At 29.2% G+C, this 19,788-nt stretch overlaps 1 protein-coding gene across 6 annotated transcripts in view; it reads left to right on the top strand.

Annotated features, from left to right (window-relative positions):
- LOC107449387 (semaphorin-1A) overlaps nucleotides 1–19,788 on the top strand; it is a 609,005-nt gene that overhangs the window by 429,546 nt on the left and 159,671 nt on the right. For all 6 annotated transcript variants that reach the window (XM_087158986.1, XM_087158987.1, XM_087158985.1 and 3 more), the window contains exon 3: nucleotides 14,944–15,040. In XM_087158986.1, coding sequence (XP_087015112.1) covers nucleotides 14,944–15,040 — 97 coding nt within the window. The remainder of the gene's footprint in view (nucleotides 1–14,943; nucleotides 15,041–19,788) is intronic.

Below are 19,788 nucleotides of genomic sequence, written 5' to 3'. Positions count from 1 at the left end.
TCATATTAGAATATGGAGGCCAGAATTTCATCTTAGTTTGAGGGATAGGGTAAAAAATGTTCTCTTGGTGTCATTTAATTTTTTAGGATAGTGAAAGTATTGTACAGATTTTGATTTTTTTTTTACAGAGGTGACGTAGGTTTGAATCTATAGCCAGCCTTCTTTCACAAAAGTGCTTAAAATATTCCCCTGTGGTTTTACATATCATTGGTTAAAGTGCCATTGCATATAACCTAAACCTGGGAAGTTGTTAGAGTTTTCCTCATTTCAATTTTTAAAAAAAGAGAGAAAAAGAAAAAAGAAAACTGCTTGAAATCGATATTGTCACAATACTTGATACAAGATACTGATTTTCGATACTTGATTCAAGATACTGATCTACGATACTTAATAATAGATATTTGATTCAAGAAACTGATTCACGATACTTGATTCTCGAAATTTGATTCAAGGTACTGTTTCATGATGCTTGATACTTAATTCAATAAACTGATTCACGATACTTGACTCAAGATACTGCTTCACGGTTCTCAATACTTGATTCGAGATACTAATTCATGATAATTGATACTTGACTCAAGATATTGATTCATGATACTTGATTCAAGATACTGATTCGCGATACTTGATACTCGATTCAAGACACTGATTCACGATACTTGATTTTCGAAATTTGATTCAAGGTACTGTTTCACGATGCTTGATACTTAATTCAATAAACTGATTCACGATACTTGACTCAAGATACTCATTCACGATTCTCGATACTTGATTCGAGATACTGATTCATGACAATTGATACTTGACTTAAGATATTGATTCACGATACTCGATACTTGATTCAAGATACTGATTCTCGATACTTGATACTCGAGTGAAGACACTGATTCACGATACTTGATTTTCGAAATTTGATTCAAGGTACTGTTTCACGATGCTTGGATACTTAATTCAATAAACTGATTCACGATACTTGACTCAAGATACTCATTCATGGTTCTCAATACTTGATTCGAGATATTGACTCATGATACTTGATACTCGATTCAAGACACTGATTCACGATTCTTAATGCTCGATACTTGATACAAGATACTGATTTATGATATTTGATACTCGATACTTGATTCAAATACTGTGATACAGAGATTATGATCGTAGCTTCAATTGTTCCTAATAAGACTATACATCGAAAGGGATGAATAAATACTGCTTAAATATTAATCTGCTTAACTGTTAATTAATCTGTATAATAATTAATCTGTGTAACTGCTTAAATATTAACTTACATGATTAATACATAACATTGCAACGAAACTAAAATAAAACTCTAACCGAAATTTTGGAAGAATTTGTTGTATCATCAGCAATATTATTATAAATGTTCTAATTAGATAAAAAGGCTACATATCCATCTTAGTAAAAAAAAAAAAAATAGTGCGCACAGGTGGAGCGAGACGAAGTCGAAAAAACAAAGGGAAAAATTTGTTTTATTGTTACATAGAAATGTGAATCTTATCTGATGTATAAACAGAACATTATGAGCCAATTCCAAATCTTCTCAACAGAATAAAATTTGTCTTTCTCCTCGAAATCACAAAAGAATTGCCGCAGATATGCAGCGGGAAGCGAATCCTTTCATTTTTTTCTTCATTCCTCCGGCCACATAAAAAGCAAAAAGAAAAGACAAAAGAAGAGAGGAAAAAAATATAAGAAAAATCGAGAAAATTTTATGGGGCGAGAAATTCAACGATCTCCCAAATATCTGAGATTTCTCCTTAGTTTCGTTCCTCCTTCCATTCGTTACGTACCCAGTTTAGGGATTTTTTTTTATTTGAAGAAGGATTTTTTCCCCTCCCTTTTCCCTATCTACTCCCTACACACAGGGTCCAGACAAAAGGCCAGTTTTGGGGCTGTATAATTTCTTTTCCTTTAACAGAAATGAAAATAGTGTCGACGACAGTAAAGATACGAAATCTGGAAAGGAAGGAGAGTGGGGAAATGGGGAAAAACAGGAAATGAAAGAAAGAAGGAACGAAAAAATAAAAAAAATGTTGAAAGAACAGTAGGAGGAAAAACCTGAAAAGTTCTGGAATGTTCGAAGTCTCGTTTTTCGGCCAAAGAAGAAAAAAATAACACTCAAAAAGCTTTCGAGATTAAAAATTGCCCGTTTCAGCGAATCGATTGTTTTGTCATCGATTCATTGTATCGATTCATAGGAAACTGAGCTGTTTAGGAACATATTTTAATAGAATGATGCTGACGACTATGAGTTTTTACCAAATTTTAATAGAATGATGCAGACGAACTATGAGTTTTTACCAAATTTTAATAGAATGATGCAGACGAACTATGAGTTTTTACCAAATTTTAATAGAATGATGCAGACGACTATGAGTTTTTACCAAATTTTAATAGAATGATGCAGACGACTATGAGTTTTTACCAAATTTTAATAGAATGATGCAGACGACTATGAGTTTTTACCAAATTTTAATAGAATGATGCAGACGACTATGAGTTTTTACCAAATTTTAATAGAATGATGCAGACGACTATGAGTTTTTACCAAATTTTAATAGAATGATGCAGACGACTGTGAGTTTTTACCAAATTTTAATAGAATGATGCAGACGACTATGAGTTTTTACCTAATTTTAATAGAATGATGCAGACGACTATGAGTTTTTTTCCAAGTCTGTTGTATGAATTATTAAGTATGATACAGGGTTCGTTCACAAACAGGCTTTATACTTTTAATGGAATCTGGGAGATTACAATTATCGTTTTAGATTTAAAGCTGAATATTACAATTCTTAATGAGAAATTATTGAAAAACTGACCTAACCTTTTTAAGCAAAATATTTGACGTGAAAAAAATTATTATAATCTTTATAATTACGTAAAATACCGATTATTACTTAGTTTTTTGTTCATCTCCCTGGTTTTAAATTAGAATTTAACGTCTTTAAAATAAGAGATTCATTGGATAGTGATTAACCGAAATAACGAATAATTATTCAGTCAAAATATAGGACTATATTGGACAATTTTTTTGTTGTAGATAAAAAATTAGTTCTTGTCTAATAGTAAAATATACCATGCAATCTAGGAAAATTCTTGTGCTTATAACAATTAAAATAAATTATTTTCTAATCAAATTCTATTTTTAAAAATATTAAATTAAGCTTCAAAATATTCTTAGAAAAACCTGATGATCAGAATTTCATATAAGCTCTTGAGTAAGTTGTCTACCTTTCGCTTAAAATATAAACGGGGTGTATTCTTAGAATATTTTAAATTTAAAGAAATTTAAATTCATAAAGTACCAGGCTAGAACTCTATATTAGCAGTCGCCAACGGGCTGTCACTGTGCAGATAATAGCTAACAAGATATGAAACCCTAGTCGCCAAATGTGGCGCCTATAATGAAGGCTCAATATTAACGAATAAAATAATAAAATACTCTCAATTTGTGCTGATTCCGTCGTAAATCCTTTAATTTTTATGTTTTAATACGATACGTATATATCGAAGTGCGTTTTTGAGTTATGAATTTTTTATCGACTCGATTTACGACGATATCATCGTCAATTTACTAAGCGTTGTCGCGGATTTCTACGTAGTTTTTAAAATCCCGATATCATTATCTTGCTTTTAAAATACCGAAAATTTATTTAACTCAAATAAGTGTTATTTTTTCCTCCCAAAAAATGCATTAAATCCACAAACCTGTTGCTGTGCGTACACTAATCTCAGTGCAGCCATTTTCTTTGACGTTGATAAAGCGAGTGGCTACTTTTCGTAATTTCCAGTATTAATTTTCCAATAGTAACATACAGGTCTAAACAAACTTCAACCAAACTAAAAAGAAAACAATAAAATAACACAACACTTTTAAATTTTATGTTTTTCATGAAAATATCTGACCAATAGTGAAGCATCACTTTTGCAATTAACTTCTTTCATTACCGAAAACTACTCCCATTTCGTTCGAAAGTGGTGGCTCTCCATTTTACGTTTTATATCAAACAAAAACAAAACAAAATTTTTTTTCTTTTTAATCTTCTTTAAAATCGTTGTCTTAAAAAATTTTGTTTCCTTCAAGCATCAATCTAAATTTTAACTTTGCGACTCAAAACTAAAAAGGAGATAATGATAAAATGAAATAACAATTTGAAAAATAAAATTCGCATACAGACGAAGAAAGAGGAAGTAGTACAAGATGTAAAATGATAAACGTAGATCGCATCATTTCGTAATAAACTTCTTTCATTTTTCGGAAAATTTTCCCCATCTCTTTCAAATGTGATGCGGTCTTCATTTTACGTTTTATATGTGACAAAAATAAAATTATTTTCTCTTTTATAATCAACTTCGAAAACGTAGTTTTTAAATTTTATAGTATTTTATTTAACCTCAAACCGAAAGTACCAGTTTTCCGACCTAAGCAAACATAAATCTAACGAGAAGAAATATATAGTAAAATAACACTTTCAGAAGGTATGTTTTTCTTGCTTACGATAAAGATGAAAATAGAGAGATTTTGCAAAGCGTTATCTCCCCCCCCCCCAAATTGTGACGTTATCACGATTTGAGCATCACAGCACTTGATGACAGTTTCCCTTCAAATCACAATGTCGCTAACGGATAACGTTACAGTTAACCTTAGGCAAGCTTTCTGAGAATTATCTCTATAATTAAACACATCATTTTCGTTGTTAACTTTTTTCATTACCGAAATTATCTCTCATCTATTTTGTTGCTTCGTCTTACGCCTGATAAAACTACCATTTTCTTTTTTCTTAAAAGTGCCGTTCTTAAAAATTTTATTTTATTTTATTGCGTCAACATAATAAATTTATGTCAAAAACAATTTGTATTATTGGGTTTAACACAGAAGTTGTTGTTTTGTTTCTTAAAAGTCACATATATGCCAATCATTCAATGCTAATATGTTCCCCTCAAATACAATGCAATTGTCTAATCAAATGTTTTTTAACAGTATTTGCCGGAAACATGGAACCATTAAAAATACAAACAGTCGGAATGTTTAAAACTGAGATAATATCGGATTCCAGTAATAAACAAAAATAAAAAAGCTTTTTCCGGTATTGCAAACGAACTTGAAAAATGGATTCCGTTGTCGAAACTAGACTCATTTACGTTAGTGGAATCGACGGAAATTCTTATTTTATATCTCCATTAAAGATACAAAGTGTAACTACCAATGGGGAGCCTTTAAAAATAATCGCTTTATTATGCAGTTCTTTATTCGATGTGGAATGTTTTCCCATTTTTTTTCCGGTTTTAGCATCGCGGAGGTACATAAAAAAATTATAAATAAACCTTTACATCTTTTTTTTTTCCTTTCCCGCCGTTAAGACTTGATTAGATTTCGTCTTTTGTTGGAATCGTGAGTATTCGCCATTTTTTTTTTCTTCGCAATCTTCTTAAACTTTCACCTTTTACAGCTTTCAAAAAAGGCCATAATTAAATTTGACTGTCTTCTTGAAGTGTTGAACCTGAAACCGTTTGATTCCAAAAAAGCAGACGAAGAATTTGAGTGAAAAAGATAATACCGCGCCTTTTTAAACCCAAACGACATTTCGGTGATACAAGGTTTCGGTATATTTTTATTTTTCTAAATTCTTTTTTTTTTTTTTTTTGTTGCTATTTTATAGCAAGATTTCAAGTTTTTTTTTTTTTTAGTTTGTTTTTTCTGGATATCGGAAAGATAGGGTAAACGTGTAGATTTTGTTTATTTTTTTCCTTCTAATGTAGCGTTTGGAATATTTAAATGCGCTATCAGCCAAAATATCTTGTGATAAAATAAATAAAGGAAGGAAAATCTTTCCTTAGATATCGTAGCGTAAGATTTTATTTTTCTGTCGTACATTTCTTTAGAAATTGCGCAAATTCTAATTTAGCATTTTAAATAGTTACTTTACAAAAAAAAAACGCAAAATTACTTACATAGATTTATTTTAAAATAACCTTTTAAGATGTAAGTAATTAATATAAATTGACATCAAAAATTTCATTTATCTATTGATCTTATTCTATATCGTTTGATTGCTGTTCTATTTATAAAAAGGAATTTTATGTAAAATATTTTAGTTTGATGTTTTAGTTTGATTAGTCTGATATTACGGATGAAAAAGAAATTTAAGTTGTTCTAAATGAGCTAAATAAATTCATAAACTTCAAGGAAGAAACTTTCTTGATGAACTGGGAGATATTATTAATTTTCCTTTTTTAAAATTAGAAAATCATAATCCTTAATGAATATTTATTTTCAGATTCTGTAAGCAATATCTTTTATTATTATCATATATCTATTTAAGGAGCATAACTAAATAAAAACTAACCTTTAATCTTCTTTGATGTATAGTTAAAATCTTTCGGCTTAATAACATGCTATTTTAAACTTCTATTTATATTAATAAGCGATTTAAAATTTTTCTATATTTATAATACTTTTCAATTACTTTGGGGATTTTATATAAGTTATTAAAGACTAAGTTTTTAAAAAAAAAATTTAAATTGAATATTTTCATTGATATTCTCATATTTTCATCTTATTTATATACATATATAAGCAAACATAATTTTCAAAAATTACAATTTTGTAATTTTACTGCTGTGAACATTTACAATAGATAAATCTCGCCAACTTAATTTTTTTAAATATTATTCTATGGAAATATAATTATTCTAACTATTTCCTTTGATAAAATTGCCAAAGGCTAAGCATTAAAATACGGCTTAAAATTTGAATTTAATTTGCATTTTAAGTTCATAGGTTTCGAGGAAGAAACTTTTAAATTTTAATTTATTGGATTTTTAGAGTATTTTGTGAATTGCATTAATTAACTAGAATTCATTACAGAACTAATTAACTCTACAAGCTTGATAATAGCGCTTTCCAAAATGTTAATTATGTTTATCTTTTTTTCTTATTTTGCATTATTTTTTAGAACTGCAAAGCTTAATTCACAATAAATGATAATATCCCTTTTTTGCAAATATTTGCAAATATAAATGTTTAATTTTACATTAAACTATCATTATTTTAAATAAAATATTCACTTAAATTTCAATTAGTAAATAAACTGATTTAATGTCTCCAATAATATTAAATAAATAAAACAAATTAATGCATCTATAAATCGATTAGACTTAATATAATAATTTGACTCGATACTCAAGCTAAGGATCTTTGTTGTTGTTACTTTACGTCGCACTAGAGCTGCACTGGGCTATCAAGCTAAGGATCTATTGGTGTGTGAGAAAGCAGTATTGCAAGTAAAATAGTTACAGGATAAGTTTTCAATTTTATCTCCACAGAGATGGAAACAATTTTAATATTTCTGTCGCCTATTATGCTAAAATATCCCAAACTCATACTTATGGTAGTTTGTGTGACTTAATGGCTGTTGCACAGATTTTAAATTATTACTAAAATTCAATACATAAAGAACTTTCACAATATTGTGGGTACCTCTTGAAAACAGTTACAAAAAAAAACTAATTAAGGTACTAGGATGGTGTAGGATTTGAAGAATTAGAATATTTAAATGCAATTTTTGTTACCATTGAAGTTCATATGCTGTACAAAATAACTTTGAAATGAGACCAAGCTTGTCGCCAAAGGCAAATAATATGGTTATACCTTATTACTAGAATATAATAATAATGTTCTTAATTTTAGGAAAAAAAATTGCGAAAGTAAAATAGTGACTACTTTCATAGAATTAGAAAATTCAATTATTTCTCAGCCTATATTTAACTAATCGTGTTTCTAAAACATCGCTAAAAATATATCTTTACTCCCGGAAGTGAAAACTCAGACGAGACAGAGTGCGCATTAAGTCTGCGTGTTCTTTGGAAGAAAAATATGAGTAAATTCGACAGGGTGAAAAACGATATGAAATGCATTAATGCATTAGGTTCATTAAAATGTTGATGGAAATGAAGGCTAATCCATTACTCATTCTTTCAATTTCTTCCACCTTACCCTCCCCCATTTACGGCTAACACCCATTATAATACACATCACTTGAATGCTAATTAGGTAGGGTGATGCTTCCGAAAATGAAAGACTGATTTTCATGCAGATGCACGATACTCACTTGAATTCGAATAGTTCTGTGTAATTTGAATAGTGTTTTTTTGATTAGCATTCCTGTTTTTATTTATTATTCTCGTGACGGTGCCATTAGTGATTTGAAATGAAGAGATTAGCGCAAGAAGGCCTACCTGGTCGACCTTGGTTTCCCAAAACTAAAACTTATTTATTTATTTATTATTTCAAATTTTTTTATTTTCTGTAATCAAAAAGCATGACGCTTAAAGAACTTATTAGTGAGTGAGTGATGTACTATGGCTCCTGTTCGGATCGAATCCTGGATTTTTGAGGTCCTAGTCGAGTGCTCAAACCATTATGAAAACATTTGTACTTATCTTGTCAAAACAGTCAAAGTCTGCCACTGTTCAAATTCCTACAATTTACAACCAAATGGGGCGGAGCCTTTGATGGCTGTTTTTCGAAGATTCTGTTGCCGCATAAAATGATACTTTTTTGCAAAGAACATGCAAAATAGCATGTTATTTGCAAAAAAGTATCATCATGAGTAACAGTTGAAACTCACATCAGTTATGAAAATACATAACTGATGTGAGTTTCAACTGTTACTCATGATGGTTAGGTGAAGTTAAGCCTATTATTCGTCAGCGCTCTCTATGTTGATTCTGAAAATGGCGCAAAACGTCAATATTGAAAAAAAACCCCGCAGCTTTGAGAAAATAAAAAGCGTTTGTAGGCTAATTTTTTAATATTTTGAAACTTACTTGGCCAAGTCTGGGTTCATAAAAAATTTCCAAAAAATTAAAATAAGCATTGATATTGATGATTTTCATTTAGGTGGAAAAATGTCGCCAAATTAGTGATTTCTTCAACAACAAAAAATAATAACTTTTTAAATCTTTTAGTTATTTTTCCTTTCTAAAGTACAGATAATTCTTTAAAGCAAGATGCCATTTACTGTTTAAAATTATAGCTTTGTTCTTCAAGTGTAAGATACTTAAGCTGCGACTTTTTTATTTTCCTTGGAGAAAGAACTTCGAAAACCTTGTTAACTGTTTCGTTTGGTATGTTTGTTTGCCTCATAACAAGCCTCATAAGTATGGCGATCTTTGAAGAAAGAAGAGAGATTCAACTGGTTATGTTACGCCACGAGCTTTGTTTTGTATATTTATGAAAAAAGGTAAACCTCTTCGCACTCTTCAAAACCGGTTTTTGTTTATATTCAGAGCAAAGGACTAGCTGTTATGAGGAAAATATGTAGGTTTTAGCTCGAATCTCGGTTAACAGTTGACAAATCTACGTCCCAAAATGAAAATTTGACTAGTTGTCCATTCTGTTCCCGGCTGAAATATAGCCAGGGTTAGCTAAAGCATGGACTGGAATAGTCTTACTTTAGAGCTATAAGTAATAGGGCTTCATGGTCTTCCTCTTTATGCAATGCAAATGCTTGTTTGTCCCTTCAGAATATCCTCTCCTCGGAAGATTCATATTTATCGCAGTACTTGATCCTGGAGTTCCCTTGTCGTCTGGTTTGCGCACAAAATTGCATGGTTATGAAATTAAGCATAATGAGCTTCAAATCCAATATAAGTCAGTTGTACAACAACGATGATAAAACCACAAATAAGATAAGTAGCATATATGAATAAATAATTATAATATTATAATAATATATTGATAATCCGCAGAATAAATCAAGTCTTTACACAAGGAAAACACATTCAATCAATGAATAAAGATTACAAAAATAATCCTTATTTATGTTACAACAATCTTCTTTTATTTTCTATCGAACTTTCAAAATATTATTCACAAATTTGTTTACAATTTTATCGCATTATTAAAATTTGCTATCGCATTATTTTTTTAATTTTTATCACTTAAATGTTTACTATTTCTAACTCTTCTTCCCTTTTTTAAACCCCTTTACTTCTAAAGAGGAAAGTGTTAATGATAATAAGAGTTGGAAGAAGAAAAAAAAGACAATTTACGAACTACCACAATCTCGCCGCCAAGAATTTAAAACAACGGAAGAAATGATAAAAACAATCAATATCGAAGGAATTAATGCCCGAGTTAAGTATTCCAAATCTCTGCCAATAATTTCTTGAGCCGTTTCGGAGAATGACCGGTAGATGGGTCCAGGTGCGTCATTGCCTGCGGGGCATAATCCTAAGGATTGGTTTTTATTGTCTTACGTCAATCATTTTGAAGTTGTCCTCAACTACGGCTTAAAACTTTTTTTTATTTGCATTTTTTTCTTCTTAGAAGGGTCATATATGCTAAATCTAAAATAAATTACTTAAAAGATGTTCTTTTATCGGTTTGTTAATTGAAGTTGTCGATGTCTAAGTCTGCCGACATAAACGTGAATGATGTAATTTTTGGGGAAGTTGTAAAAGCAATAAAAAGGGTTTTTTCTCCTCGTCAGACCATTAAGAAGCTTAACTTGTTTGACATACAAAGTAGACACTTTTTTATTATTTTGTTTTAGTTGAAGAATATATTTTTCTCAACTGTTAATCTTTTAAGTTTTGAATAATCGTTTGACGGAGCATGACACCAGTTAAAAAATGAATATTGAGGATTAAATGAAAATATACAAAATAAAAAAAAGTATACAAATTTTAATATTATTTTTTTAAAAAAAATTTTTGTTTTGTGAAACAAGTATTTTTAATGAAATAAAATTTTGGTGACGAGTAAATTAATTGTAATTTTTAATATTGCTGTGTTTAAGATTACATCTTTATTAATTTTGTACTTGTATTAATTTCATAAATTAACCCTTTATGACGCAGAATTTTTATTAAACATATTGTTCATACTTTTTTTCATAATGTTGTAATAATTTATTTTAAAATCGGTGCAGAATATTATATTTAGTATTTTAATAATTTATGGTTATGAAATATAGTATGAATATAGCTTTATTTGCAGTAATCTTGATTCAAAATAAACAGTTATTCATCCTTGAAATTTCTTTAATATACGAAATCAATTATTAATAATGAATATGAATGAAAAAATAATATGAATGAAATTTTAAGTATGAATGGAAAAAAAATTAAACTACTTTTTTTTGAATTTTATATTTTAGAACAAATGTAATTCTGAGAATCTTTCAGAATTCGACTGCTTTTTATAATTAAAAAATACTAAAATATATTTTTGCTTCTACTTGAGGTCAAACAAAAAGATATAAAAATGACACCGGTTCTCTCAATTGTGCAAAAGGGTTAGTACTTAATACTTATTATACTTTGGCTAAGCCTTTCGACAACGTAAATGATGTGTTTTAGGGGAGTTGTTTAACAAAATGAGATTTTTTCTCCGCTTTAAGTAATGAAAGGCTTGATTTGTTTGACATCCTAATTGGGCTTAGTTTTGTTATTTCGTTTTAAATGAAGATGGAATATATTTCTTACAACTGTTAATCTGTTTTACAATGGATATTTGGAGTTAAATAAGAATACGTGTTAATTAAAAAACTATTAAAAAATACTCCATTATTTAAACAAAATTTTTGTATTTAAATAATTACTTTGTAAGAACTTTATTTTTAAAAAAAAATTTATTACTTGAAAAATAAAATGAAAACTTAAAAAAATTGTCAGATCATTTGTAATATTGTCTTAAAAAATATTTGGATAAAATCCAAATATTTTTAAGAAGTAAAACTTTTTAGAAACTTTTTAAAGGCTAAAGAAAAACAGTCCTTTTAGTCATGTTAAATCACAACTGTTAATCGCTGAAAATATTGAACCTCTTTATCTTCATAGCAATCTTAGTACTTGCTTGGATCTTTCCAATGTTAGTTTCCATGAAAGCCTCCCTACCATGCTTGACAAGAAAGACTGTGTGCCTGACTTCCTCAGACAGTTGTCCCTGGAAATCATCAATAAAATCCCTCCAAACGACATCAAAATATTCTCTGATGGCAGTAAAATGGATAGACAGACTGGCAGTGGGGTATTTATTGAAACACCTCGAGAGAACTACACTCTTCATCAACGAAACCCCGATTTTTGCTCCGTCTTTCGAAGCGAACTAATTGCAATCAACAGGGGACTAGAGAAAATCTTGAGTGAAGGGCACCTTGGAAATACTTGGATACTATCTGACAGCCGTAGTTCAATTCAACACCTCAAAAATTGGGCCCTCATTGGAGATAAAACCAGTTTTTCGATCCTACAAAAAGTAAAGCTCATTTCCCAACAGCATGAGGTCCACTTTCAATGGATCCCGTCCCACGTCGATATCCACGGCAACGAGTTGGCTGACACTCTTGCAAAGAAGGGACTAGACCATCCAGTTCCCTCCACCTCAGAGCTTACATACCTTGAACTTTTTGCAAGGCAAAAGGCCCAGAACAAACAAAAGTGGCTGCTTCCACCTATTCACTACTGGTATAAAGCAGAAAGACCAGGACTCTCTCTATCTCTCCCTGGTGATAGGCAAACCAACACCTGCTTATCCCGACTGGCCAGTGGACACCTAAAAAGTCTCACATTTTCTGCAAATCAAAAAATCTTTCCTCTTTGCCCTAAATGCCAACAAAACCAGGCATCACCTGAGCACATCTTGAACTGTGTAGGGCTGGACTGGAATGACATTCATTCCTCTCCCATTCTGGTTTCGGATTTTCTGAATGTCAACGGATTCATTGATCTGGTCTGACCCCGTCAGACCAGATGGGAATTAGCAACAACAACAACAGAAACTTTTTAGAACATTAAAAGAAATAAAACTTTTTAGTTTTAATTTGTATTAACTTTTTGAACAATATTTTATTCAAAATATTTACATTGTTTGTGACAAGTACCACGATTTTGAATATTAGTGATTTTTTTAAAAATGATAGTCTTTTAATTTTGTTTTTGTATTTTTTTTATATTAAATTTATTAGATATTTGTGATTGTTTAAATAATTGTTTTTTTTAAACGAGTATCACAAACTTTAAAATTTGTGTTTTATAAATTACAGACTTGAACTTATAAATTCTTAATTTTATTTTTATTTGATTCTATATTTATTTCGAGTTGAATAGGTTATTATTAGAAACGAAACTAAATTTTTATGTCTGCTTTGCGAACGAATTTTAAAACAAAAGCTTTAGAACAACTATAAAAATGAAACTGTGCTCTCCTGTCTTGGAAACCTAATAACTTATCGCTAGAACTTTTCTTAGAAAAATACTTTTCCACTGTTTTTTTTTCTTTCTATGTTTAAAATAAAAATTTATATATTTTTTTTTCAAGATAAAAATGAATTGGATAATACTTTATTTAATTTATAAAATTGCTTTTTATTTAAAAATAAAAAACATATTTTCCAAGACAGCTACATTTCATTCAATCTTTTACGAAACTAATTGAAAGCCATGCATCATACTCCAAAGAATGAAAACGTCGCCAACACTTGGACAAAGGATGGACTTTACAGAAAATGTTCCACCAGGCGCTTGGCGAATGAAAGGGTCAGTTTTGTGGTCATCAAAACTTGAGACGAAGAGGTGGATCATCTACTTTGTTTGATGAGGGTCATCTTCTTTGCTTCTTCTTCCTTCGCCAAAGATGCCAAAGAATTTTTTTTTATTCTTTTTTTCTCGTTTTGTCGCCCTATCCTTTTCGAAAGCGTCACGAAGGAGGTCACGTTTTTGGTGTCGAAAATGGAAAGGATGAAAAAGAAAAAGTTTATAAGAATTCTCATCTTTATTTCTTTTAAGAAAGAGATAAAGGATAAGAAAGAGCCAAATGGTAGGAGACTTTGTGGTCAGGGTGTTTTGACAGTCTAGAGACATGGCGTAAACTTGGCGTTCTTTATTCTTGGAGTTATCATTTACTATTTTCTATTTGCGATTCACATTTTTCAATATAATTTTTGTTTATGTTATCTATTTCGTATTTTATACAGTACAGCAATGATTAATTTTAAGCTCTAAATTTTTTTTAATTTTTATGTATTTTGTCGAGAATAAAACAATTTAAATAAAATTCTACACAAGAAAAATTTTGTTCGTTATAACAACTAATAAATAATTATAGTTATTAAAATTATTTAATATATTCAATTATATCACTATGAGTTTTATATAAAGGGTGCATTATCTTTTGTGATACAAATACCATTTGTCTATATTAGCAATTCCTTTTAATTATTCAAATAATTTCTTTGCAGCATAATCAAAAATTTATTCCACGATATTAGGTGTAAATTATTCCACAATGTTGTGAGTAATTTGCCAATGAAAAAATTTAATTATTATTAAATAAAGTAAAACAGATGAATATTTTTAAAATTTTAAATATAGGGGGAAAATATTATGTTTATAATTAAATCAACAAACATATTATTAATTTTTTTATTTAGTCATTATTTATTGGGTTTAATTAACATTTTTAAATATGGCTTTCTTTTCAGCGATATTATAACATAATCTTAAATTCTTTTAAGAAAATTTGCACCAGCATGTCTAAAAATGTGCGTATACTTACATATTTCGGTTCTTTGTTTTTTCAGAATTTTTTTGGTTTGTCAATTCTATATATGAAAGAAACAAATGCAAAATATTTTATTGTTAACAAATTTATTTATGTGCATTTATTATCTGTACATTTAGCTCTAAAATAACGCATTGGAATTCCCAGAGTTTCGCTTCATGAAATTCCATCGGAAAAATTTTGAAATCGATTATCGATTTTTGTTTCAGGTAATCAAAAGGAAACATTTTAAAAATGTTGTTATAAATCGTATTAGTAAATAAATTTTTATTTATTAAGTATTGTATTTCCGATAACTTTTTAGCATTAATTTATTAAAACTCTTCTAAAATATAATTTTTTTATTTCAGATGAAGCTGACCTTCAAAGATTTTTAGGAAATGAATCACACAGCGATTACTTTAAACTTTTAGAGCAGGATGGAGACTCCTTACTGGTTGGAGCTAGGTAATTCTTTACTTTTCTATATAACTTATTTTACGTTTATATCTTTTTTCGCAGCAAATAATTACAATACAGATGAAAAAATTTTAAACTTCTAATTATGTCGAGTTGCCTTTTGACAATAAACTCTATTTGTATATTTGAAAATAGACCCTATTTGTATATTTGAAAATAGATCCTATTTGTATATTTGAAAATAGATCCTATTTGTATATTTGAAAATAGATCCTATTTGTATATTTAATAATAGACCTATGAGTATATTTGGCTATCTATCCTATGTGTTTATTTGGTAATGGATTCTATAAAAATATTTGATAATTGATCCTAAAAATACCTTTGAAAAATATGCTCTGTAGGTTTATTTGGTAATAAACCATGTTGGGTCTGATTTATTTGGCAGTAAATCCTACGATTATTTGTGAAAAGGATCGATAAATATTTGGAAATATACCCTATATTTAAATTTAGTAATATACACCCATTTTGTAATTTCTCAGTATTTTCATGTTCTAACCTTAATTTTGAAAAAAAATGCTTTTGTAATTAAAATGTAAAATTTAAAATTGCAAAGGTCAAAATTTATTATTTTGTATTTGTTTGTTGATATTTTTGGAACGGGATATCATTTGTATTTTAATTTATTAGATACTTTAATGAATTAGAATTATAATGACTTTTATAATGAATATTGGACAAATTATGTTTTTAAAGTTATTTTATGTTCTATTCGATGTTGAATTTTTTTTTAAATTTTCAAACCCTTCCAAAATATTGCATTTTATTTTAAAACGAATAGAATTTATAATGAAATATTCTTATCTAAATCTGGTAGCTCTCAATACCAGATCAATCGAAAAGAAAACGAAGAAGTAAGTAAAGTGAAGCTGGCTGAATTTCAAACAGACTTAGGGCAATTTTCACATTTTAAAGTTTCCTAAAACTCAACTTTCAAGTAATCGAGGAAAGAGTGGTTTAGAGAGCTAAAAGCAAGAAAAGCAAAATAAAACTTTTCTATCCTTTTCCCTAAACTTTTATTCAAAGTCGAAGATTAGAGGAAAAGAGAGGGATTTCCGGAAGGGAAAAAAAAGAAATTTCCCCTTTTTAGACTCTTTCTTAATTGAAAGAGTGCGCTGAGGAGGATGCATAACCGACTGGTTAAAAAAAAAAGAAAATAAGAAATAGAACGAAAGTTTCTTCGAGATAGTATGAATAGAAGCTTGCTATGAAAACGATTTTTTTAATTAAGCTTGCCTGATAGAAGTTTAGGCCGTTTTCTAAATGAAATTGCCTGGAGTTCAGCACTGAACGAACTAACATCAATCACTGCTGCTCGTCACACAAGGGTGTGCAGGCCTAGTCCACTTCATTAATCGTTTGGAATAATACTGTAATGTACTTATAATGCACTGATATAAATTTTTGAAACATATATTGAACAACGCCTATGTAACACGAGAGAGCAAATCAAATTTAAAAATACATTTGTTTGTTATCAAGTTTGTGTATTGTGTTTTTTACGTTTTTTTAACAATGCTTATTTCTCTTTGAATATTCCATATTTGCAATACCGATATTTTAATGTACACATTTAACCACATTTCTGTTTGAAACTAATGGCAGTGAATAATGAGCTATGGGTTCTATTATAGCAAGAATTTATTTTGAATTAAAATTAAAAAATATTTTTTAAATAATACTAAGAGTTACGAAAATAATTGAATTAAAAATAATGTTAATTAACGAAAAAAGAAAGAAGATCGTAGAGTGTGTTCTGCTTATAAGAAACAAAGTATTAAAAAAAAAGGGAAAAAAACACAGAAACTTGTTCTGCTTAAGAAAAAAATAGGTTAAGGAATAAAGAAAGAAAACCATATCAATGTGCTCTGCTATGGAAAAGAAGAAGTTAAAAAAAAAATGAAGAAAATCATAGAAATTTGTTTTGATTAGGAAACGAAAGTTTTTTTTAAAAAAAAAAAAAAAAAAAAAAAAAAGGGAGGAAAATCATGGAAATGTGTTTTGTTTAGAGAACAAAGAGGTTAAAGAATGAAGAAAGAAAACCATACCAGTGTATTCTGCTTAGGAAACAAAACCGTTAAAGAAAAAGGAAGAAAAACTGTAGAAATTTGTTCTGCTTAGAAGATGAAACAGTTAGAGAAAAAAGGAAGGAAATCATAGAAATATTTTTTGCTTTCGAAACGAAGTAAAAAGGAAGAAAATCATAGAAATATGTTTTGCTTTGGAAACGAAGAAGTTAGAGAAAAAAGAAAGAAAAACCATATCAATGTGTTCTGTTTAGGAAAAGAAACAGTTAAAGAAAAAAGGAAGAAAATCATAGAAATGTGTTCTGCTTAGGACACGAAACAGTTAAAGAAAAAAATGAAGAAAAACCGTAGAAATTTGTTCTGCTTAGAAAACGAAGTGTTTCATTTTACAAAGTTAAAAAATTAGTTACAATGTCATCAACTAATGGTGTCACTGTCTGGAGAAAAATAAAACAAAATTTCTAATGCATATCAGACAACTAAATTAGTAGAACGGAAGTCTGTTAATTTTGTCATTAGCACGACGTTCTTGCTGCCGATGATGGGTATTTGGAAACATTATCGCTTTACAGTTCTTATAATATGCAACGCTACCTATTGAATTAATTTGTAATTAACTTTAAAACTTGGTCTGAATGAACAAAGTGATTTCCCAAGCAAAACATAAACTGCACATTCTCATCTTCTTTATTATTTCTACTGTTGGTTTTTCAAATCGTCGATCATTTTGGGGACACCCAGTTTCTAGAACAGTACTCTCATTTAAACATAATATTTATTCGTTTATCCATTATTTATTTTTAAAAAAAAGTACTTTATGTTGTCAAGCTAACTTAATCTCAAACGTATGAGCACTATACGAAACAAACCACAGACCCATTAATAATGGAATATATTGTCCCCACATTCAAAGCACTTCTCAACCTTTTGGGCATTCTTGTGCCTAGTTCCAAGGACCCAAACGATATTTTAACCTTTCAGAAAGCTGAAGGCGGGTCGGCATAAGAACATGAACCAATGATTTCGAACCCTCTTATCAGTCAGGAAACCCTCTCTTGATTCCCGATTCAGTTTCTTAAATTATGCCTTTTACTTCCCTATCTCATTGCATTTTTCCCTATCGATTCTTGTTTCGAGTAACTCTCCAAGGGAAAAAAAGGGTAAATTCCGAGCATAAATATATCCTATAAATGTCCTCTTCAAGAAAAAGATAGGGATGAATCTGGGGGCTTTGATAAGCAGTTTTTTGCTGTCCGGATGAGAAAATCCGTCTTGGGAATTCCATCTCGAAAATTCCCGGATGTCGGTTAAATACGAGATCTGTCTGCCCCATCTGTTGATCCTTCTTGAATCTTAAGAAGACTTCCGATAGTTTGGGTGAAACATGGGGGTAATCTTAATTGGCTTTTCTCAAGACAGATGAAGTAAGAAGTACTCACACTCGCATTTGTAAATGAAAATGGATTATTCGCATGAATATTCTTATTTTCTTCCTGTCCTCTAAAGTGTTCTTGAAGATTGATTTATTTTATCCTTTCAAGAAGTTCCAACTTTACCAAAGATTGCGTGGGACAGTATTTATCAGTTCTATAAGTTTCAATCCTTCATCCGAAAGTATCAGAATTGTTACTTCTTTCTGTCTAAGTGTTTTTAAAGAATGATTTATTTTATCCCTTCAAAAAGATTTTGAATTTTAACCAGAAATCATGGTTTAATCTTTTTATCACTTTTATAAGTTCCATTTCCCAATCAAAAAGTATCAGAAGAATGTCATTTTGTTATTAAGTTGTGTTGATAATTTTTTTTATGATTATTTTTAAAAATTTTGATTGGTTTTTTTATTTTTATCCTTACAAGAAGAATCAAATTTATCAAGCACTATGTGGGATAATTTTATCAGGTTTATAAGTCTCAAACTTTGATCAAAAAGTAGAGGAGGTGTTGTTTATTCCTATCTGACAAAGTGTTATTTACAGATTTATTTATTTAATCCTACTTATAGAAAATCTATTTTATCTGAGTTAACGTAGGATGCTTTCATAAGTTTCCATCGTTGATCAAAAAGTATCAAAGTTATTATTCCTCCCGGCAAAATGTTTTGTGGAATGATTTTTTTAAAACTCTTTTTAAGAAGTTCCAATTTTACCAAAAATTATATGGTATATTTTTGTCAGTTTTATAAGTTAAAATCTTGAGATCAAAAATTATCAGGTGTGTTATTCATTCTTATCTGACAAGGTGTTTTTGTAAATGAATTTATTTTTGTCTTTTCCATAAATTCCTATTTTTCCAAAGAGTATGTGGGATAATTTTAGAAGTTTCAATCTTTGATTGAAAAGTGCAAAAAATTTTAATTATTCCTGTCTGGCAAAAAGATTTTGTAAATATATTTATTTTAACCTTAAGCAAAGATTATGTTTGATATTTTTATAAGTTTCAATCTTTGATCGAAAATATCAGAGATGATAATTATTTCTGCTGGGCAAAGTGTTTCAGTTGATTGATTTTTTAAATTTTTTTTTTATCATTTTAAGTAGTTCCGATTTTGCGAAACGAAAGGTGAAATATTTTTATGAAACTCAGATTTTCCAATTCTTCTAAGTACAATTTATGCTTACACCTAAAAAGAGCTATTATAGGGTCTGTAGCGTTTTTAAAATGTGCTTAAAGATGCTTATTTTCGATTCTCGTTTTTTAAAAGTCCTT

The sequence above is a fragment of the Parasteatoda tepidariorum genome, chromosome 3, assembly GCF_982258835.1.
Source record: "Parasteatoda tepidariorum strain Cologne lab strain chromosome 3, Ptep-v5.0, whole genome shotgun sequence".
In the NCBI taxonomy this organism is placed as follows: Eukaryota; Metazoa; Arthropoda; class Arachnida; order Araneae; family Theridiidae; genus Parasteatoda; species Parasteatoda tepidariorum.
Note: the sequence above shows the minus strand (reverse complement) of the source record. Positions and strands in the feature narration are given on the sequence as shown.